We start from the raw sequence: 23,692 nt of genomic DNA on the forward strand, positions 1-23,692 counted from the left end.
GCACAGGTTGAATGGGGTTTGAGCTTATTGTTGTGCACCGCGCCATCGGCCATATTCGAAAGAAAATGGTTTCAAGTACGTATTATTAGGGACTGGAAAAATTCGCGGTTTCATTGACCTCTAGGATAGACTTCATGATCCTTTATGTGTTCGGGAAAATTACACCTGTTTATTGGCTAACATTTCGTGAAACCTGTTGACTGGAAAGTTTTTGATTCGATACTTATTTCGGTGAGGGTTATTCATTGGCTCAGAGGTCCTCCAGGCCAAGTGTAGTCCAATCACTGAAGCAACAAAAAGTTAAGCGCATTTTGATTCTAGCCTTTCGCGAAATGAAACCGCGAATTATTCCGGTCTCTACGTGTTATTGAAGTGAAACTTCAAGGAGTAAAGTTTCAAGGCCGAATTTCAATGCAAGTTTTCGTGAAACATTGTTTTGAAACGTTTCTGACGCCAAAAAGATATAAAGAAAGCACTTACACTAGTCGAGGTTTTAATTGCCAAAATGATTTTAATTATACCACGTTAACTGAGTTACACGCACTCTTTGGTCATTAGATCACGTGCTATTTGACACGCCTCGAAGTATTAGAAGCCAGTGACAAAACACCTGGGAAAAGATCCGGCCGAATCAGGTGCGACCAAGTCAGAAGCCAGTGAGCACGTGACTTCGGCTTGATCACGCACGCAGGGGCAGCTCCAGGCACCGCACCGATGTATTTTCATTTATTTTTTTATTTATTAATTAATGGTAATTAATGGGTAAAGTAAAATTAAAATATTTAGCACGTAAATTAAAGTGCTGGTCGATAAACATTTCAATTAATGATTTCGTATTAGAAAAACTTTCAAATAATTTTATTGCCATGTATAAATACGTGTTTCCATCGGGATTTGATCGTATGCATTTACAAATATGACCCGAATATAATTTATCAGGAAAGAATGACAACATTTCCAATGATAAATTTTTAAAAAATTTCGATATTTAAGTTCCAGGTTGTCTTGAACTTTTGTTTGAAAGAGTTGATTTTTCAAATATTCTAGGGAGGGCCTCCATAGAGAAGTAAAAACCCCAGAGCTCCGCAGAGTCTAGGACCGCCACTGCAAGCACACTTTTGTTGGTTTTCAGCCTGGCGCCATGAAATAACGAGAGTTTCGCAGGTCTGTAGTCATAGCTCACGCTGAATTGAGACGTCTGCTGTTCATGAAATCCCGCAAATGAAACAAACCGCACTTCTAAAGTAAACCGAGGATTCATGATGACTGTTCGATAACACGCAAACACGCTCTTTCTTTCTCCGACAGAATGAAGCGAGCCTGCCACGATAATCCTGCGAACTTGTATCAAACTTTAATCAAGCTTACTGTAGTTTCCACACGATCAGAAATCTCACTACGACAATCTTGAATTATGGTTACAGTTTGCACGATATCTTGGCAATCATAATCCTGGAAATCGTGTAGGAGGTGTCAACACAATAACCATATTTAAGCTTGGAACAGCTTGGATCAAGCTTTATCCAGCCAATCTGGCACAATACAAATGCCGATTCAAGTTTCAAGCTGCGGGCGAGCCGCAAGCAAACGTTCTATGTATTTTTCGCGAAAAAAAAAAATCTGAACGATCGTTAGACTGCAATAAGTTACGCCCGCGTCAGCGGTTACTTCATTGTGATTGGTGGCCATCTGCAAAGGAAGCTGTGTTTCTTGGTTGGCTGGGTTTATCGTAAGTACGTGACCACTGCCAGCACACCAATCACAGCCATTCACTACCGAAGCAAACGCGTCCTTAATGGCTCCGCCTTTAAATAGTGTAACGGCTGTTCTTGCAGAGGGCCACCAGTTACAAGGGAACACTAGTTAGCGCAACATATCTTATTGCAGTCCAGGGCCGGATTTAGGGGAGGGCAACCGGGGCGAAAGCCCCGGGGCCTCCACAAACGGAGGGCCTCCACAAATCCTTTGACATTCTTTTTTCGCTGTTTTACCTTTACCTACAGTACTTTGTACATACATGATTATATTATTGTTAAATATTTACAGAAATATTCATTAACACTAAATTTTAATTTCATATAATTCTTGTCTCCGATCATATTTATGTATGTTTTTTTTTTAAATACTAAGAGAATCTACTTGATTTCACAATAAATTATTTATTGTAAAACTCGACGAAAAAAATTGTTCATTTTATTTGTAAAATAATTTGGGGCCAGGGGGCCTCCGCTCCTCTGTTGCCCCGAGGCCTCCAGACCTCTAAATCCGGCCCTGTTGCAGTCTAATGAGAGAGCAGATTACTTCGAGGAAAGTACACGCACCTTGACCAGGCCATTCAGGACGCGTTTTCTTCCACACCAAATGGCTGTGATTGGTTTACTAGCAGTGGACACGTACCCGAAAGAAATTCACCCAATCACGAAACACAGACAGTGCTACAGAGTTTTAACGCTCAGCTAGTCTGGAAGTATTTTTTGCGGAAAATACATGTCCCTATTGATCACCTTTTGACTCTTGACCTTCCTTGCTGGCATTCACGGAAGTCGTATCACTGTGGGTCGAACAATGTAAGATGTAGAAAACAGGAACAAATGTTTGGATATTTGCCCGTCGGGAATTGAAATTCGCTTTTTTTTTTTCTGTTTCTACTGAACATATGCAATTCCGTTTCACAGTTCTGTGTAGCAAATTTTCACTAAAAGTAATTTTTATTTTATTTTATGTTGTACAATGAAATTCCAAGGAAGCTAGTTGCCGAACTAATTTATTGTAATGCTACAAGTAAAACATTTTACATTTTCTTACATACTGCTCTAGTAAAAACAAAATTTTTGGTATAACTGGCATATTTATATTAATCCAGGAAATGTATACAGTAATTTTTTCTTATTTCACAGAGAAATATCAAACTTCTGCTTAAGGGGGCGGGAAAGTCTGATGGGGGTGGTTTTTCCAAATCTCGTGTACACAGTGACGTTTCTCTTATTTTTACGGTCAATAGTGCAAACATTTATCAAGTCGACATTAACTGTAAATAAATATGAAAACAAACACAAAGACTTAAAGACTTTCTTCTTTATATATATATATATATATATATATATATATAAAGAAGAAAAATAGTCCAGTGGATATATATATATATATATCCACTGGACTATTTTCTACAACTAACTATGCATACAACTTCGTTCGCTGAGTTGCGATAAGTTGTAGATTTATACAAGATCTTCATAAAAGAACAATGTGACTTATCGAGATAAACTAAATGTTGCTATCTACTACATGCCCTATTATTGAGCTGAATTTGATCAAAATCCATTGAATAATTTTTTGCGCGATAATGTAACAAACGAAGATACAGGCAAAAAGTTTAAAAATTTGTGGTTCTTAGTATTTGTGTTACTTCCTAATACCCAAATTATCACTATTTAAAAAAAATATATTCGATGCACAGAAACGGCTCAGTTAAAGTTGTATTATATGTGTAGCATTACACTTACATCTGGATCGTAGGCATTCTTTCTTGGCCAGAGTCTTGGCTTCTGGTTTGAGGACACGTCTGTGGAAATAAAGGTGTATCGAAAGTTTCGGCATGTCTGGTTATCTTCAAGGGCGATTAAACTAACCACTGCTGAAGGAAGGCCTGGTTCCTGTCCATCAAACATTATTGTCAATCATATTGTCATCCTGTGTTTAGCTTTCAACACACTATAATGAACATTAGATCCGCGTGCCCAATTATTCCACACAACAAACATGGCGCCCTCGAAGTGCAGAGTGCACAGAAAATAATTTTCTGTGCTTATACAAAAGATTCCTTTGGAAACCAGTTGCCAAAGACTGTTATTTTGTGCCTGAGGACGGGAACAGATCTCAGTTCCCGAAACGTCGCAACTGTTTTCTTAGAAACCCCACTGTTTTTGTCTGTGCTGTTATCTTTGTGCTGCCTCTAATATATGTTTTTTTTTCGCGCAACTGTTGTGTTGCGGGGTGTACGACCGGGACGTCCAAGCCTCGTGCGGCCTCGTCTAGTGTAAGCTTTGAATATATATACTGTATAGAAGTCGCCAGCCCAGGTTAAAATTTCTAATACGGTTTTGAGGTAGTTGGTTAATTCACCGCCGCAATCGCCACCATCTCTAGGGCATCGACTTGTGGTGGTCCCTAGCGGACAAGTGTCGAACTCTTCAAACACCCCTTCCCCCTCCAGTTGAACGACCTCGAGCTGCAGTGAATGATAGATGGGGGGTGCGGGGAATGACAGCGGGCGACAGTGCTGCGCTCTAACGTGTAAATAACAACTAAGACGATACAGGACGTTACGGCAGGGCACTGCAGCGGTGAAGTTCCCAAGCTGCTCATCATACGCTTCTGATAAACGTAGAGTAAATCCTATCCACTCGCGACTTCTATACAGTATATATATTCAAAGGTGTAAGTGGTACCGCAGTACGTCTGTGGACTGCCGCGGTTACGTAACACGTGACGTCACTCGGCTGCCGGGTATATTAGCCCGCGCACGCGCCCGGCTCGCGAGCTTGTAGCCGGACTGCACACCTGAGTCTTCTACCACGTCGAGCGGCCCAGCGGTCGCTACAGGACTTCGTCGCCGCTGGTGATAGAGCCCATTTTCGGTCTCTACAGCTAGCACACGAGTGATATCGTGTTTACCACGGACTCCGACGGCTGCGGTTATGAAGGCCAGGACTGGATAGTCTGAGGGGCAGAATCGGCCCGTGTCCACCGTTGTGTTTTGACGTCTAAAACTATACCCTCGCTTAATGAACTGGGACGGTGTTCGCTGATCTTTTAGCCGCCCCCCCCCCCCCCTCCTTTGGAAACAGTGACATTAATGAATCGTATACCGGGAATGATACCTCGTGTGGACAATGAACAGTGACGTATTAGGTTTAGTAATAGAGACTCGATAGTATATTGTAGGAGTCAGTAATTAATATGTTAAGTGTTTGTGCCTGCTCCCGTTTCCATAATAAATGTAGCGTTTTGGAAAGTGACTTAGGGCGCGGTTACACGGGACCCTGAACTACTTCAGGTGAACATGTTTAAGTAAACACGTTTACAAACGCGAAAGTGTACGGTTACACGGTAGTTGCTGAAAAGTGTGTTTAGCTCTAAAACCGATTGTCTACTGTCAACGAATGATTGTTGTTGATCTTCTCCATTTTGTATCTAGAAAACGCGGGATTTTATCACTTGTTTATACAGTATTATCAGCAGAAATGGAATGTGTTTTCATATTGCTCAATATTTTTTTTACAAATCGAGAATTTAAACAACATGTACATTTAATTTCTTAAGCTTATTTTTTATTATTTTTTGAGCGAGATTACCTATCTCAGTTTTAAGAAAATTAAGGTCAGGATCAATTTTTCATTTTTTTTGTTGCATTCGGTAAAATATTACTCGAACTTGTGCCAGGAACACTTTCCATTTTGAATTTCTGCAAAGGACTGTTTATATTATAAACAGCCAATCGGAGGCTAATGTAGAAGATATGTCGATCTGAACTACTTTGCGAACCTGTTTAAGTTAAATGGGAAATGGCCTCGAACGAAACATGTTCAGACTGTGTGTAACCGCACTCAACAGCTGAACATGTTCACCTGAAGTAGTTCAGACTCCCGTGTAACCGCGCCCTTAGTATCACCGGCCTCTCTGTCACCTCCTTTTTCCTTAATTCAATGTTGCCGGTTAACTCAGGCTGTTGTCTTAGGAAGCGCACGGGGTTCGTCTATGCTGTCTCGTCGTTGTGGTATCCAGAATGTATGTTTTATCACATCGCTGTTTTGCCTTGAAGTTTTGTAGTTAATTTTATCTGTTTAGCATCATATTGGCGTTGTTATGTTAGTCGTTGTGTTGTACGAGGTCGTTACTCGTCTTTATTTACTGATCTTTTTTGCTAGTTTCTGGTTGTTATCTTATCTGCAATAATTATTTTGACTAATTTATTCGACAGAATTTTCTGTGCTGTGTATGTTTTTAATTTTTTTTACTTTGATTTTGGCTTGTTTTATGCGGGTTTGAGTGTCTAATTTTTCTTGTCTGTTATTGCGGTTTCTTATGACATACAATGGCGTAAGTCCGAAGAAACATTTCGAATCAGTTTACGTGTGGGATCGGTAAATGCTTGGCACGCAACCGACAGAGCACGCCCCACAATTCCCGTGACGTGTTTGCCCCCGCAGCATGACGATGAAGGACTGGTGCCGGAGCCTGCGGCCCTTCCAGCTGTACGTGGTGGTGGCGCTCACCACGGCCTTCCTCGTGGCCGAGATGGTCGTCAGCCACACCACGCACGCGCTCACCTTGCTCGTCGACGCCTACCACATGATGTGCAACATCGTGTCGCTCATGGGCTGCGTCGTGCACCTCAAGGTAACCTCCCACACCTACACGCACACCTTGCATTATTAGGGACTGGAAAAATTCGAGAAAAAATCTGAACGCCTGCTAGACTGCAACAAGGTATACCCACACCAGCGGTTTATTACTTGTGATTGGCGGCCGTCTGCGAGAGAAGTCGTTGCCTTGTTTGCACGAGCCACTAAGGACGAGTTTGCTTCCGCACTGAATTAGTGTGATTGGTTGTTGTAACAATCGACATGCACCTCAAAGTAACTCACCCAATCACGAAACACAGACGATGCTACAGTGTTTTAACTTCCAGCTACTCTCGGGATCTTTTCGCGAAATTTCCATGGCCCTAATTATTATGGACCGGAAAAATTCGCGGATTCAATGACCCGTGGGATAGCCTCCATTATCCTCTGCATTTCTCAAGTAAACGCGCGTGTTCATTGGGTACTAAATTGTGAGGCGTCTCCACTGGGTAGCTTGTGATTCGACGCTTCTTTGGTCGATAGTCTCTCATTGGCCCAGAGAGCTCCAGTTAAACTGCGAGCCAATAGCAGAACCAGCAGAATTGTACACATGTTTGAATTTCAGCCTATCATGAAATGAATCCGCGAATTTTTTCCGGTCTCTATGCATTATCTAACTCAGCTTACATTATCTACTAACTTACATTATCTAACACATTATCTAACTCCCAAACGGTGGGTCGCGACCCACTAGTGGGTTGCGGAAGGGTTGTTGGGTACGTGACTCGATCCTAAAACTATCAGAAACCATCGAATAAATAATCAGAAAAGATAATAAAAGTCGAAACCAATAGAATTATGTGCAAATACATATCTATTGTTTAAATAAATAACTGATTTGCTACAAAGTGCTTATATTTTGTCAACCATTTTCAAATCAGAACACAAGTTCTTTATCAATAATCAATCGGTATCTTAAAACAAGCATATTTGCAATATTTGATGGTAAATTATGTATACATGAGGAAGGGATACGATACAAATAAGGTTATTTTCTCCACCATGGACCGATAAACCGTGGAGGTATTCCGATAAGGTGGGTCACCAGCTGAAAAAGTTTAGGAACCACTGAATTATATTATCTTGTAAAGATTTGTGCAATGGGAGTGCATGACTTGATGTAAGTTTTTGGACATACGCCATTGCTAAGCACTTTTTCTGTAGAAGAAAACTAAAAAATACCCAAAAGACAAAAACACAAATCAAGCAAAAAATTGCTGTTGTCAACAGTATATAAAAACCACATAATATTCCATAACAGAAATATGGTCAACAAACATATTCCTGTTATAGAATATTATGTGGTGTTTAGATCCTGTTGACAACAGCAATTTTTTGCTTAATTTGTGTTTTTGTCTTTGGGGTATTTTTTAGTTTTCTTCTACAGTAAAAGTGCTTAGCAATGGCGTATGTCCAAAAGCTTACACCAAGTCACTGAATTCTAACTTATTGGACAGTGAAACTTGTGGGGGAGACAAATGAGGAAAAACCTAAGTTAATGACAGTTGTGTTTACTTATACTGCTGGTACTTCAAACTCTGTGTGCCTTATCGTGCGACGTGCAATTTCACCTACTTTTATTTACATATTGTTATTCCGGTTATGCTAATGGTCTACAGTGTAAACCCTTCAACCCTCCCCCTCTTTCTCCTTCACGCTCCGGATCCGATCTATCACACACTGTTATATATTACAGTAAATTTACGGACTTGCCAACGAAGAATTCCTTATAATTTTAAATTACTTACGAGTTGTATATATCGTTCTAAACAAATGTAAATAAATGCATTAGTGGACCTCACAGGGACATCACAGAAATAGAAGCCTTACCCGCAACCCGGACAGTTCCGAAGTTTACCGAAGTAAAAGGTTATGTTAGGATAGGTTCAGTCAGTGTAATAAATAATAGTTCTATATGTTTTTTCCCGGGAGGTTAGGTTAGGTTATCGTAACTAAAATGAAAGGTCTGTTTAGTTAGGTTAATGTTATTTAAAATACTCTATAACCATAAACTATATAAATCCTTTGCAATATGATGAATTTTCACGAGCGATCGGCAAACTTCGAAGAACTTCGGAACTGCTCGGGTGAGGCTCTCATCCCTGTGAACTGTATGCTTCCCTTTCAACCCAAGTCCTTTGGAATGCGAGTACGACTTTTCACCGTTGCGCCACATTTTTTGTTGTTAAATTATGTTAATTTATATTTTAAACATCATAGCTCTCAGTATACGGCATTATTTAGGAGTAATTTTGTGAAAATGGAACGGAAGTCGATGAACGGAAATGTGACAGAGATGGCGCACCCACGTGTAGCAACATAAACTCGTATATAGACACTTTCGTAAACATTACGGGACATAGGTATCAAACGTATTGATGTGCCAGATGAAAGTTTATGAAATAGTATTTGGTTCCTAATTGCATAAATACGTCCCATTTGTACTTTAAAATATTTCCCTAGCAACGAGTGTATTCATTCGTAGGTGGGTGGCTAGTAATAAACCGCGTCCAGTGTAATCGAGGCTTTATGTACATGCAAACTCTTAACCAGCTGTGAGCATTTTCAGCTTTACCAAGCTCCAGGTGAGCCTTACCTTGTGTGAGAAACTAATAGTAGTAATAATAGTGTCTATATTTGTTTTACTTATTTGTTTTATGAAATCAACTACACAAATGTTAACAAAATATCAAACTATAGTGAAACAAAACGTATATAACTGAGCTAACTTGAATACAAATAACTGAGAGAATATGAAAACTTCTTTAATAAACCTATTATGAACAGCAAATAAAAAAAATATTTTGTAATTTTTGAATTACTAAACATAATTTGATAAATAAACAATTTAAAAAACTGAACAGACAAAATGGACCTATTTTAACCGACTTTAAGAACATTTATATAGGAAATATATTGTCCTGTACAGCTAATATGTACGTTTTGGATTCGACATCTAAAATTTTCATATTTTGGCCAATATTTAACTATAACTACACAGGAAAAAAGTTTTCTATACTTTTACAATAGATTCTTTTGGAAACTAGTTGCTAAGAAATAGTTTGTAATACTACAAGAAAGATATTGCATCTTTGTACAACACATGACTATGTTTTTTTTACATATATGAAATAGGATTCTGGAGATAATTCTGAGTATTTCTTACGAAACTTGGCGCATAATATTAAATTTTAAATTATGTTTCATTCAATCATAATTTTTTTAACCATGGGAAATTGAATCAAATATTCAATAATTTGATTTTATTTTGTTTTATTACGCTTATTATGCGCGCAGTTAATACTGGGATGATATTAAGTGAACGGTTTACAAATAACGTTTACTGAGACAACATAAAGCCGGGTAATAATCCGAAGCCAGTATTACTGCGAACACTATTTTGAAGTGATACAGCTGTTTTTATGTAACTGCACAAATGTACAAATATCTGTAATGTTTCATGAATATTCATTTTCCATTTACTATATATATATATATGTGTGTGTGTGTGTGTGTGTGTAGGTGAGTGTGTGTGTGTGTGTGTGTGTTGGTGTGTGTATATATATAGTATTCGCCAATTTTGACTGCGATTAAATATTAGAATAAGTATTTTCCATACGTGAGTGCCTTCTGACTGGAAGGAAACGACTAGGCTCGTTCTACAATGGCACAGTTACGGAGAAAGATCTCAAGGCACGCATGCCTACACTGACGCATACGGATCAGCTCCTCCGTTTACGTTACACCGTGCGACCAATACATACTATGTATTTGGCCACGGCGTTCGTTTTTTTTTTTTTTTTTACGTTTTATATACATACGTGAAATTTGTTTGAAGTACAAGAATGTAGAGTGTGCCATCCTTACTGTGTGATTTATTTTTTTTTACAAAATACGTAAATCCTGACCATATTTTATTCTCGGATTTCAGTTTTTTTTTTTTTAATTTTTATCAAATTGTTCGTGACCGTGAATTCGATCTCATTGTTTCCCCGATTGTCACGTTTTTTCGTGCATTGCAGAAGCGTCAACGTGTCCGGGTCCGTTTCCGTTGTTACGTTCCCGTGTCACTGTGGAGGATTCGTAAAAAGGTTCGTAATAGCTGGGACGGACTGTAGGTGCGAAGCCGCGCTGTCTGCGACCTCGAACTGGTCTCTCCGGTGTTTAGTCTAGAGTGGTGCGGCAGGGTATGGGGCGGGGAGGGGGGTAGAGAGAGGACCCAGAAGTGGAGCACTTGTCTGGTTCATCCTCTCCGGCCGTGTGGGACAGGAAGCGGTCCATCACGAAGGCTACGTGAGCTGCGGCAGGGGGGGGGGGGGGGTCTCTCCCAGCGCAGCGGGCGACGGGGCTCGTGCGCGTGTGGCTCGCGAGTGTCACGAGCCTCCTCCTCGTGTTGACGGAGCGACACAGGACGAATCCGAGGTCGTTGGAGACTGCACAGAAAAAAAAAATATTTACTATACCTTTACAAAAGATTCCTTTGGAAACCAGTTGCTATGAAATAGTTTGTAGGCCTAATACTACAATAAATATATTGTAACAACACGTGGCTATGAAATACGTGTTTTCAAGATGATAGTCAGTATCTATTATTTTTTTTACAAAAACTGGCTCATATTTTTTTTAAAAATTTAATTGACGTTTCATTCAAGAATAATTTGTTTTTAATCTCGGAAGAGATAATAGGAGATTTAATAATTGGACCTGATTTTGTTTTACTATGTTTATTAATGTGCGCAGTAAATACTAGAAAGAAATTCAGGGAACGGCTTACAAGTAACTTTAGCTATTGGAGGTACTGGGGCCACACACACACACACACAAAGCATAAATGACCGGGTAGGAACCCGAAAACAGTATCACTGCGAACACTATTTTTTTATTAATACAGTTTTATTTAATATAAACGTACACATTTACAAATATCTATAGTTTTACATGAAAAATTCATGTTACATTTACAATATATATATATATATATATATATATATATATATATATATATATATATATATATTGTATGAGAAGTAAGTTTTCTAACGTCTATTGTGAAAATTGTGGGATCGTTGTTCCAAAATAATCGCAAATTATCGCACACTTCCCCCAAGCCCCTAAAAAAAATGTGCCATTTCTCAATGGCAAACAAAAAAAACTTTTTCTTTCAAAAGTACAGCATTAGTGTTTCAATCAACACTAACTGATATTAAAAATGCCAAAAAAATAATTTAATATAAACTGCTAATATATACCAACATAACGTGAAATACAGTTTGACTTGAGTGATAGTATACTAATCATATACATTTTAAAGTACCTCTTTTGTCGAGAGGAATTTTCAGAATAATTAAATCTGCATGATATTTCAAGAAAATAAATAACGTAAACATTGGTTAGAGAGTTTTAAATTGTAATACAAAAGATATGACTGTATTAGATTAAAAAATTAAATATCTTGCTATTTATTTAAAGATTTTTATACCAAATCATGAACGGATGATTCTAATTTTTCTACTTTTTCATTGCCATACTTGAAAATCCCATAATCTCTGCAGTGATATACAACCTGTTAAACGTAAGATAGTGTTATGCAAAACAATATATTTAATGTAAAAACAACTGAAATTTTTAGATATTACCGTGGAAGCCTTATCGCACACCATACTAATGCCTTTATTACCGAATGGCCCACAATTACAGTACGAGTCGGTAACAGCGATGAGGATTCTGAGAGTAGTCTACGCCATAGAGTAAATAAAGCATTAGTACCAGGTGGACACTCAATGCTATTGGATCTCCACGTTTTTTCCCCCCCTTAATAATGTTAGAAGATCTGATATTTGACATACACAAGTGCGGTTTAATTTGCAAAAAAAAAAAGTCAAGTCATTGAATTATGTGTGTTATTCATAAACTATATGTTTAAATGCTATCCTGCTATATGGGTGTACAACAAATGGTCAAAATGTGATTTATATGAGGAAATTCGTGCGATTTTCGTTAGCATGTAGAGTAACAGCCCTGCGGGTTTTTTTTTCTTTGTAACATTTTATGTAGCTGATGCAACGACGGGAGGTTGAAGGGAAGCATATAGTCTTCTGTTCTTGTAGCAGAACACACGCATATTTCACAAAAAATGCCTACCAGTTAATAAGAGTACATTGCAGCTAGAACGCCGGTGTCACTTTCATCACGCCACGCTGTCTTTTCCGTTTTGCCGAGTTTAAAAAACAAGATAAAAAAATTTTTATTGATGTTTCTCATTTACAAAAGTAGTAACAATTTTAAGGTTTTATGAAGTTGAGATTTAAACTTATCGTCTTAAATACAAGTGAAATTAAATAGCTTGAATGGTCTTACTATTGAGGTATGCCAAACATTGGCCTGCGTGCGCAGCGCTGTCTGGGCTGGGGACCGGCTCGTGGGCTGAAAGGCTTGGCGAAGAGAACGAGAAGGGGTGAGGGGGGGGGGGCTGGACCGCTGTGTAAACAGTGGAGCGGCCTGGGAGAACAGCACTCCCGTGTTCATGCGAGGCGATCGCCAGCCGCGGACGACGCCGCGGGGAGGTCTAGGAAACAAGCATCGGAAGCGTTCAAGCTTGTCTACGCTTGTGTTGAACCTTACAAGTCTCGACGAGAAGTTTCAATATTAACAACGGTGTTTGTTGATTATTTTTTTATTTAAATTACATTTAAAAAAACATAGAAGGACGTTTATAAAACAATGTAATCCAATAATAGAAAAAAATCACCTTTATCGATTTTAATACTAAAAAATGACATTATTTTTTTAAGGCACAGAACGAACAAAATCTACACAGAAACACAATTTTTTTTTAATATGTAGAAAATAAATCCCCTCAGACTATAAAAATCAGATTTTAAAACAAATGATACAATAATTTTAATATAAAATCAATGTGGAGTCTTTATAAAAAAAAAGTTCAATGAACAGCACGATGCGGCCTGCGTGTAGGTATTTTTCTAAGTTTCTCGTCTCGCCGTGTCTAGTTCTCAACCGCATCTTCTGGTGTTGACTATTAAGCGGGAGGAGTCTAAATCAAAACCTCCTCCGTTCAGAAATTGATATAGTTACAAATGCAGTTACAGATCAGATAACCACCCCTTCCGAAGTAAATTAGAAATTAATAGTTATGCCACTGTCTTATAGTTTTGCTTTGTGGTTCCATTTAGTGAAATCGGACAATTTCGTCTGGCTCTTGAACATGGGCAGCGGAAGAATGTTTCTGGGAAACTGGATGAGAATGCTTGTGTGTAAATACAATAACAGTGGCTCGTAAAGATATACGTACCAAACTGGACCAGTTATTACTGCCACAAGAGTCGGAAGGTCGCGATAAAACACCTGGAAGAGCTTTAGAAGCCCTTAAAAGTGCAGGACAGTTACTCCACACGCTAACGAAAATCTCACGCATTTCCTCATACAAACTTCATACACATTTTGACCTTTTGTTGTACACCTATGTAGCAGGATAGCATTTAAACATATAGTTTGTGAATAGTCGGAGGTGGGGGGTGAAAAAGTTTATAACGAATGTTTTAATGAAACGTGGGTACGTTATGTATAGCATCAAACATTTTTATAAGCATTACCTAGAAACAAAATTTTAGATAGAATGCGCGTGTTTTTCTTCGAGTCGCTCATTTAAGCGTAGACTTGGCTTGTTCGTCGTGCCGAGAGGTCAGATCACTCGCGGGTCGAACAAGTGGCGGAACGTGGCGGACGATGCTGCCTGCCGGGAAGGGGAAGTGAGCTCTTTCTCGGAGTAATCCCGTTCACGCACCGCCAAATTTCGTCCCGTCACCGCTCTCCATCCTCGTCACTTCGTGGTTTCTATTAGCCTGGATAATCAAGGTCAGGCCCGCGGACAGATGGGGAGAGGTGAAGGCGCGGTGTTCAGGCGCTGGACTCCCGATCTGGAGACCCAGGCTACTCGCAGTCACTCGAGGCTACTCGCAGTCACTCGAGACTACTCGCAGTCTCTCCCGGCTACTCGCAGTCACTCGAGGCTACTCGCAGTCACTCGAGGCTACTCGCAGTAACTCGAGGCTGCTCGCAGTCACTCGAGGCTGCTCGCAGTCACTCGAGGCTACTCGCAGTCACTCGAGGCTACTCGCAGTAACTCGAGGCTGCTCGCAGTCACTCGAGGCTGCTCGCAGTCACTCGAGGCTACTCGCAGTCACTCGAGGCTACTCGCAGTCACTCGAGGCTACTCGCAGTAACTCGAGGCTGCTCGCAGTCACTCGAGGCTGCTCGCAGTCACTCGAGGCTACTCGCAGTCACTCGAGGCTGCTCGCAGTCACTCGAGGCTACTCGCAGTCACTCGAGGCTACTCGCAGTCACTCCAGGCTACTCGCAGTCACTCCAGGCTGCTCGCAGTCACTCGAGGCTACTCGCAGTCACTCGAGGCTACTCTCAGTCACTCGAGGCTACTCGCAGTAACTCGAGGCTACTCGCAGTCATTCGAGGCTACTCGCAGTCACTCCAGGCTGCTCGCAGTCACTCGAGGCTACTCGCAGTCACTCGAGGCTACTCGCAGTCACTCGAGGCTACTCGCAGTCACTCGAGGCTACTCTCAGTCACTCGAGGCTACTCGCAGTCATTCGAGGCTACTCGCAGTCACTCCAGGCTGCTCGCAGTCACTCGAGGCTACTCGCAGTCACTCGAGGCTACTCGCAGTCACTCGAGGCTACTCGCAGTCACTCCAGGCGAATGTTGGGATGACTTCCTACTGCAAACTAGAGGAGTCCCCATACCAGAGGAGTCCCCACCCCGTTGATAGGCGGAAGCATTGAACGGTGATAAACTGTTATATTTTATTTTGTAATGGAACAGAAGTATTAGTGTAAAATTACAGATATGTGTAAATTTTTACATTTACATGAAAAGAAAATCGTATTCTCAGTAATACTGGTTTTTTATTCCTAACGGGGGTGTTAATACTCTTGTGTTGTCCAAGTAGCTTCACTAGTTAAAATTTATTTGTAAAACCGTTCTCTCAAGAACTTACCAGTATAAACTACGCAAATAAATGAGAAAATTAAAACTAAATAAAGTACAATTATTGAACATTCGATTATCTTTCAACGAATGAAACATCAATAAAAAAATAAAATTATGTGCTAATTTTCGTAAAAAAAATACTTTGTAGTATCCCGAAAAACGTGTTGAACATTGTTACAGTATATCTTTCTTGTAATATTATAAACTATGTCTTGGCAAATGGTTTCCAAAGGAGTATTTCGTGAAAGTACAAGGCTATCTGGGTTTCCTGATGAACGGTCCCAGAGGTGTGATGGACTTGGATGAGCGCCATGTGATGTTTTTAGGATGGGGGATTCCTTTGAGTTGACTACAGGTTAGCTGAGTTGGTGAAGTGGCAGTACTCGATCACCTCCTGGTCGCGATGAAACGGCGTATCCGTTTCCCTGTAGCTTAGGAGCCCTCGCCGAAAAACCAGTCCTGCCCCGTGAGGAGAATACATACAGGTCCCGCAGCGGGATCAATGTGTTTGTAGGAATATATATATATATATATGAACCATTACTACATTTTTCTTTAGTTATCTCGGGAATGAAGAGGAAAATTTGAGCTCAGGACTGCAAGATTGGAATATAATCCGGGCTCTCGGAATACAAACCGATTGTCTTACCGCTGCTTTTCCTCACTCCGTTTGTTAAAAGATAACCGTTGGGATATCAGCGTATACAGAGAGAATAAAGTTCATTTTAATTGAATGATTACGTGTGGAGTCTTGGTAAATCTATTTTTTTTTTTTAATTATGTGTTACATTTTAGCTCTCGGTGTACAGCATTTAGTAGGAGTAATTTAGTGAAAATGGAACGGAAGTCGATAAACGGAAATATGTAAACAATATGGTGGACTCAGGTGTAGCAATATAAACCCGTATGTAGTCACTTTCGTAAATATTAGAGAACATAACAAACGTATTGGGGTACTTAATGTAACTTAATGATAGTTAAAAAACCATGGTACATATTTTCTAAATTAAAATAGTCATTGTAAAATATGTATTAAAAAGTTTTAAAATACGTAATAAAACTTGCATTACAATAATTATAATATCATAATCACCTTCTCTATTTTCAATAGGCTTATTAGCACAGTGGTAGAGTGCGCTCTTGATTACCTCAAGGAACGTGGTTCGAATATTGTTACTGGAATATTTTTTACACTGTATAATATATAATAAAAAAATGTTGAACCGGCATAATAAGGTGAAATTTTTGTTTGTAGGAAGTATTTAGAGAACTGATTTCAGTATCGTTTAGGCATTAACAAATAAACATATTTTTAATGTTATAATATGTGTTTTAAAATGTTTCATATTAATATTGTATTAATGCCATAGAAGTATATCTTCTAATGTGTGGGAAAACTATAAAGTATTAACTATTTGACGAATTTTAAGAAATTGAACAGAATTTAAAACAAAATTCCTTGTTGAAACTCAGTTCCCAAACTGGAGTTTGGGATTTTTTCAAGACTTTTTCCCTTTATCGGAACCGTTTCTAAAAATTTAAAATTTCCTATTGTTTCGTGCTCCTATCTGCTCTTAATGGTGGAAAGCAACGTTTGCGATTCAAGCACCGAATTCTAGCGGCTGGCGCAGAAATTATGTAGGCTACGTGATTCTGATCCAGAAATGTTATTACTTGAAAAGCAAATATTTTATTGAGCAATCTCGGGATTATTTTCAAGAATTCTACGTTAAATTTTGTGTCCGATTTTCAATTATGTTTATTTGCAAAATTAACAGTACAAGTGTAAATTTGTAATACATATTTGTGTAATAAACAGCCCCATTCCATCCATGTAGACCCTGCCACAGGCGGGAAACTACCTTTTTCTTTTTCATTTTTCATATTGAACTTATGGTGTCTAATGGTGTATCCGAAGAAGCAAGTATTTTATAATTATGCTAACTCCCTAGACATGTGTTAGGAAATGTTCAGTTTTCTACTAGAAGTACATAAAAAATGAAAAGGGAGTTTTCAATTAATTTCCTTCTCAAATAACCAAAGTTTTTAAAACGTATTTTCAAAAAAAAATTTGGTTAAAATTAATAAAGCCCTAACCTCAGTTACAAGATAGTTACCATCAATTAACTAGCTCAAAAGAAAAACTATTTTTATTGCTGAAACATGTGTTATATTTATTTAAGCTGACCACTATTGAAATATAATAATAAAGCTAGTGCTTCAGATTTGGCTCGCTGTCATAGCTTCTGAAACCAGTAATAGAATATTTAACTAAAAAAAAATTCCTAGGTATTTAAGTTGAATTGTGATAACATTTGCATGCCTAACATGTAACGTTCAAGTATTTTGTTAAGTGGTTTTGTTATTCTTGTGGCTTGCTACAGTTGATAGTGTAGTGTAGTAATGTTGAGCTTCTGAAGAAGGTAAAGGAATTCCGAAAAATGCTCTCCCTCCTCCTGCTTGACTCTGGGTATGCTGTTGGGCCTTGCCGTTTCTGTGTGGTGTCGGGTCTCATCTCTCCTTCTAATGCACCCCTCCCCTCACGGACGTCTGCTGGAGAGAGTACACGCACCGCCGCACCAGAGCGCACGCACCCGCACCGCTGTGTTGCACGGTTTCACAGTATGCCCATCTTGACCATCAGCCGTACTCGTCGGAGCGCAGGCTGAAGAACACGTTCGGCTGGGCGCGCATCGACGTGGTGATGATGCTGTCCGGCGGCGTGGTGCTGGCGTCGCTGTGCTTCTCGGTGGTGGTGGAGTCGCTGCAGACGCTGGTGCACATCGGCCACCAGCACCAGATGCACCAGCCGCTCGTGGTGCTGTCCCTGGGCGCCGTCGGCCTGCTGCTCAACGGCCTGTGCTACCTGCTCATCGGCGGTGAGTGCCGCGCGTCCCCCGGCCGTCGGCCGTCGTTTTGGCCCGTACACGTTGTACTGTTACACTCATACAGAGTATTTTACTTTAATTGTTTTGGTTAGTGAGCATCAAAATTGTAATTTTGTTTATGGTATAAAATTAGTACTGTGATATGTAGAAACAAATTTTGCTCTATGGCACCTGATATATCTTTGGTAGAAAGAAAATAAAACGGTTGTTATTACATTAAATTGAGAGGAGGATAAACAGAAGAAAATAAAAAGTGTGTGTTCATTTGAAATTGTGATGATTATTTTATAAAATATATAAATTGTTATAAACTTGGTGTTCCAGACTATATCAATCAATAAGGACCTTTATTACTCACTCAGTGGTCTGAAAGTAAGTGGTCTTATGCTCGTTACGTAAGTAGCTAAGCCGGCGCAGAAAATTTTAATATTCATCAAACCAATGTAATAAATTTAAATAGTTACTGCTGAAATCAGTACAACGTGCTTCAGTTACTTAGCTCCTCCCCACCGCGTCGCCCCTCCCCACCACATAGCTCCTCCTCATCACATCGCTCCTCCCCACCACATCGCTCCTCCCCACCACATCGCCCCTCCCCAACACATCGCCCCTCCCCACCACATCGCCCCTCCCCACCACATCGCTTCTCCCCACCACATCGCTCCTCCCCACCACATCGCTCCTCCCCACCACATCGCCCTCCTCATCACATCGCTCCTCCCCACCGCGTCGCCCCTCCCCACCACATAGCTCCTCCTCATCACATCACTCCTTCCCGCCCCATCAAACCTACCCACAACAGTGCTGGTGCTTGCCGCTCGCAGGATACACGTTCCACCAGAGCAGCTTCCTGCACGTGACGCCGAGCGGCGACGTGGTGCTGGACAAGGTGACCTCGCCGGCCGACAAGGGCGGCTCTCACCCGCAGATGCCGACCCGCGCCTCGCTGCCCGCCAGGTTCGCCCAGCGGCGCGAGTCGTGGGAGGTGGCGCGCGACATCACAGGTGCGTCCACTGCAGGTGTCCGTCAAACAACCTCCCAGCTTCAATGTTTACAACAAACCAGACATCAAACTGAAACCAAACTAACCTAGTTTTACTAAAAAAGGTTCAATTTGTGGCCCGGGGCGGAGTTTGGGTTTGTGGCAGGGGTAGAGTTTGGGTTTGTACTCCATCAGCCCAAATTTTCCATTTACACACTATTCCCCTGAATCTGAAGAAGATAAACGTGGGTCTCATTTCTACCTCTCTCGATAGGATACTACACATATATAATTCACATTTTCACATAGTCACCACACAGTTACAAGTACTTTTCGTAACGCTGCACCAGTTTATTTAACCCCTCTGCATAAAATTTCGCCGCCTGGGAATGGAACGCACGCCTTGGCCAGAGGCAACATGGAATTTGAGTACGCAATGCGTGTAGCCTAAGTGCAGGCGCTTAGTAAACAACTATGGAAAACATTCAAGCGATCTCCGTACTAGATTCGAAAAATGATGGTTATCGTTTTTTGAAACGAAAAGGCGTCGTTTTGGATGATTTGATGAAACATGGATCAACAATTACTGCAAAAAATTACAAAATTACTATGTCAATTAGTTTAATTTCCAGGCGGCGAAATTCTGCGCAGAGGCGTTTAAGAAACTGGTGCAGCGTTACAAAAAGTGCTTGGAACTTGATGAAGACTATGTGAAAATGTGAAGTAGATATGTAGTAAACTAAATCTTTCAAAAAAATAAAACCTTTTTTGCACGAGCTCATTTTTTTAATGACCAAAATGTTCTGACTTTCCGGATATCCCTCGTATAAACACACTTATTTTTTTTATATGGTTTAATTTAGTCAATAAGGTATTAAACATTTAAATATGTGTTCCAACATGTTCTACCTAAGTGGAAAAAGGTTATATAAACATTTTTTTTTAATTTTGAATTATGTGCAGTTATTTATAGAAAAGTCTGCCAGAAGTTGATATGTTTAGATGAATTAGTTGGAATGCACTATTTTTACAAAATGTTTATACTGTATTTTTACCATAACGAATTGGCAATTTCTTGCTTCATAGATATACTTAGATAATCATACGCCTAAGGTTCCATTTTTCTAATCAAATGGATGTAATTAAAGGAATAAATAAAGTATGTATAATCTAAATAATTTTCAGGTACAATGCATCCGACTTTTAAAATATTGATATTTGAGGTTTCTAGAGTGACAAATTCAAAAATCGATGTGTTACATTCTTGAATCAACTCATTATTTAATGTTTTTTTGTGTTGTTTTATTAATGACCACAATATTATGATAGTTGTTTAGTAAACGTGTGGCTTTTTTTTTTGTGATAAATCGTTAAGGAGTTAAGGCACATATTTTATTTCAATTTTTTTTTAAATTGTTATAGATAATTTTTCATAAATGTGTCTGGGAAGAATAAAGGTAGTTATAAAATATTTATATTTGTATTGTGACCATATGATTTGCATATTTCAAATTGTTCCAGGTTGCGTCCTTGTGATGGTGTGTTCTCTGGTTGTCTACTTCACGGACGAGTGTGTCGCCAAATACGTCGACCCTGCTCTTGCCATACTGTCGTCCGTGATACTAGTCGTTCTCAGCTCGCCGTACAGTAAGTAGTAGTTCTGTATGGGTTCAGGTCCTTATTTAAGGCACGGGTGGAAATTTGTATCGTCTCAGTTGGTCTCCTGAAAAGTCAAAGTCGATGATGGCTGGGCTCGTTTGTTTTGGAAAATCAACTACGAACCAATTATTTATTTTTAAATAAAAAAAATTGTGAGACGCTCAAGTTGCGTTCCAGAGGACAATGATTGGAATCCCTGTGCGGCCATTTTGAACTCTGCTCTCCGTGCTCCGTGACTTGCAGGAATAGCTCCAGACAGATGCTGGGATGCTTCCTCCGGCCGGACGCACACTGAATCAGGCAAGACGCGCCGCGACCCCACACGGTGCCTCGCGACAGGCTAACCCCGTATTTTCGTTACGTTATTTCTTCACACATTCTTGAAATCAAGTCGTTTGTCGTGATACTCCTTTAAAGATGGATTACAATAAAATAGGCATTTCCTGTACTAAACATACTGCATAATTGATCTATATCCAGATCAATAATGAGGAAAAAAATGTGTGCGAAGAGTCCACGTGCGACAGAAGTGAAACTTCTTGCTTTTAATATAACTAACGTCGCAGTTCAAATATATAGGCATATGTATGTATGTATGTATGTATGTATGTATGTATGTATGTATGTATGTATGTATGTATATATATATGCAAGTATGTGAGCGCTAAATTATGCTATTGCGTAAGTACGCAAGTGTGAAAGTATGCAGTGTGCAAGTACACAAGTGCGCTAGTGTGCAAGTATTCAAACATGCAAGTTTGCAAGTATGCTGTGTCACTTCTACCTGTCCCCTGCCGTCTCCTTAACCTGTTCCTCCACCTGGCACCTAACTGTTCCCCTCGTGTGTTCGGAATTTTCGTAACGCTCTAAAATTGTCGTCCTCCCTCTGCAAAGAAGTTTCACTTTAAAAATCATTTAAAATACTTTACAAGTGACGATGAAAAACAGTATGTAACTAGTCAGCTATAAACACCCTACTATAAATTAAATAAGGGTATGCACACTACAGCGTGTATTTATTGTCAATATTTTAACACTCGCGCATTCGCAGAACATATCAGCCATCAGACAGTCTGCTTTCGAAGAAGTTAGTGCATTCATTCGCTGTTGTCGCCTCGTGTCTGATCGCCACAGTTTTGTAGCGTCTTGCCGCGTCTGATTCTGTGTGCATTGCTTGAATGAAAATACACGGAAGTCAACTGCTATCAGAAAAAAATGACCGTCGTGTCGTGTCGTGCCTCATTCTATGTGTGCTCGGCCTTACTAAAGGCCATGGAGGATTTCTTCCTCAGTGTGACTTTTCTGCATGCATAGTTGTGTGTTGTCGTTTCTTAGTCCAATTAAATAGGCCTTTAAATCGAAATTTTGGAGGAAATCCAGGAATTTTTATATAAGTGACTTTGAAGTATTAGAAAACGATAAATGAAAAAAAAATATTTCAACCTCCGAGAAGGGGTGAAATAAGTTAAATAACATTTTTTTCAAGATTATTCAAAAAGGATAAAAGATAGAAGAAAAAGTCCAGAATAAAAATTACACAGCATAAAATTTTATATAAAAATGATACATTGATTTTTTTGCTGTTATTAAAATTGACGGAGTTAGGGTGGTTATAATTTGAGGGATGATACGCACAACTTAGACTATACAAATCATAACGGGCTGAATATTTAATGAATTTTTTTATTTACTCTGAAAATTATATTTTTTTCTTTTCAGAGAATTTTTTTAACTGTCTATGAAAAATTTATAATAATTTAAAATATTTACTTTTTATTTTAAACTAATTTGAAAGGTGATATCAATTTTTCAATACCATTCCGTTTATAATTTTATGTAATGAATAGTTGAGTTATTTTTTTTTCTTTTCATTTTCAGGCAGATATAAATTTATTTACCTGTTTGAATTTTTTCTATGGCTACGACATTAGTTTTGTGACATCACGATGATTAAAAAGAACAGAGAATAACATCAAAGGAAAATATAATACTTTCAAGCCATTTATTAAATCAAGATAAGTAATATATGGGTCTATTTTTGTAATTGATGGTGGCTTACACAATGTAGTTTGGCAGCACGGAAATAAATATTTTCATATTTTCCATATTTCCTTCTCATATATTATGAAAAACTTTGGATCAAATGTAGTTGTACTGTTCTACGAACATTCAAGGGAAACAATAGGAATTAAGTCTTATGAAAGATACAATAGAAAAGAAAAATGTGTAAACAAGCAAATGTTATATATATTATATATTCCACACTACACGACAGAGATTTAAAGCCACGTTTCCTACTTGCGCATGCTTTCACTGGCTGCGATACTACAAGCGCTATTTAAAAAAAGAAAAAAAAAGCCTGACGTTTTAACTGTATAATAGAACACTAGATATTCTTGTACTTGAAGTAATGTTTAACCTTATTATTACATAAATAAACATGAATTACCACCGGAGCCAAATACTGCGTGTCTATTAGTCGCACGGAGCAATATAAACGGAAGAGCTCAGCACTGCCGAACTAATCCGTAAGGGCCCGACTCCGTCTGCGTGCTGTTGCAGGTACTATGTGTTCCGTGAGATCCGTCCCCGTTTACGTGATCCGTCAACGATTCCGTGCCATTGTAGAACGGGCTCTACTTGCTATTGCGCAGGTTCGCAGACTTGCAGCGCGGAGTCCTTCCGTGTTGTCGACCGACGACGAGAGGAGAATTCACGACGAACTTCCTTACCACGTA

At 39.4% G+C, this 23,692-nt stretch overlaps 1 protein-coding gene across 1 annotated transcript in view; it reads left to right on the forward strand.

The window, feature by feature from the left end:
- Nucleotides 1–23,692, forward strand: part of LOC134533813 (proton-coupled zinc antiporter SLC30A1) — a 136,378-nt gene that overhangs the window by 88,559 nt on the left and 24,127 nt on the right. The window contains exons 2-5 of the mRNA XM_063371495.1: nucleotides 6,210–6,399; nucleotides 18,049–18,304; nucleotides 19,138–19,317; nucleotides 20,817–20,942. Coding sequence (XP_063227565.1) covers nucleotides 6,211–6,399; nucleotides 18,049–18,304; nucleotides 19,138–19,317; nucleotides 20,817–20,942 — 751 coding nt within the window. The 5' untranslated portion in view covers nucleotide 6,210. The remainder of the gene's footprint in view (nucleotides 1–6,209; nucleotides 6,400–18,048; nucleotides 18,305–19,137; nucleotides 19,318–20,816; nucleotides 20,943–23,692) is intronic.

The sequence above is a fragment of the Bacillus rossius genome, chromosome 7 (assembly GCF_032445375.1).
Source record: "Bacillus rossius redtenbacheri isolate Brsri chromosome 7, Brsri_v3, whole genome shotgun sequence".
Lineage (NCBI taxonomy): Eukaryota > Metazoa > Arthropoda > Insecta > Phasmatodea > Bacillidae > Bacillus > Bacillus rossius.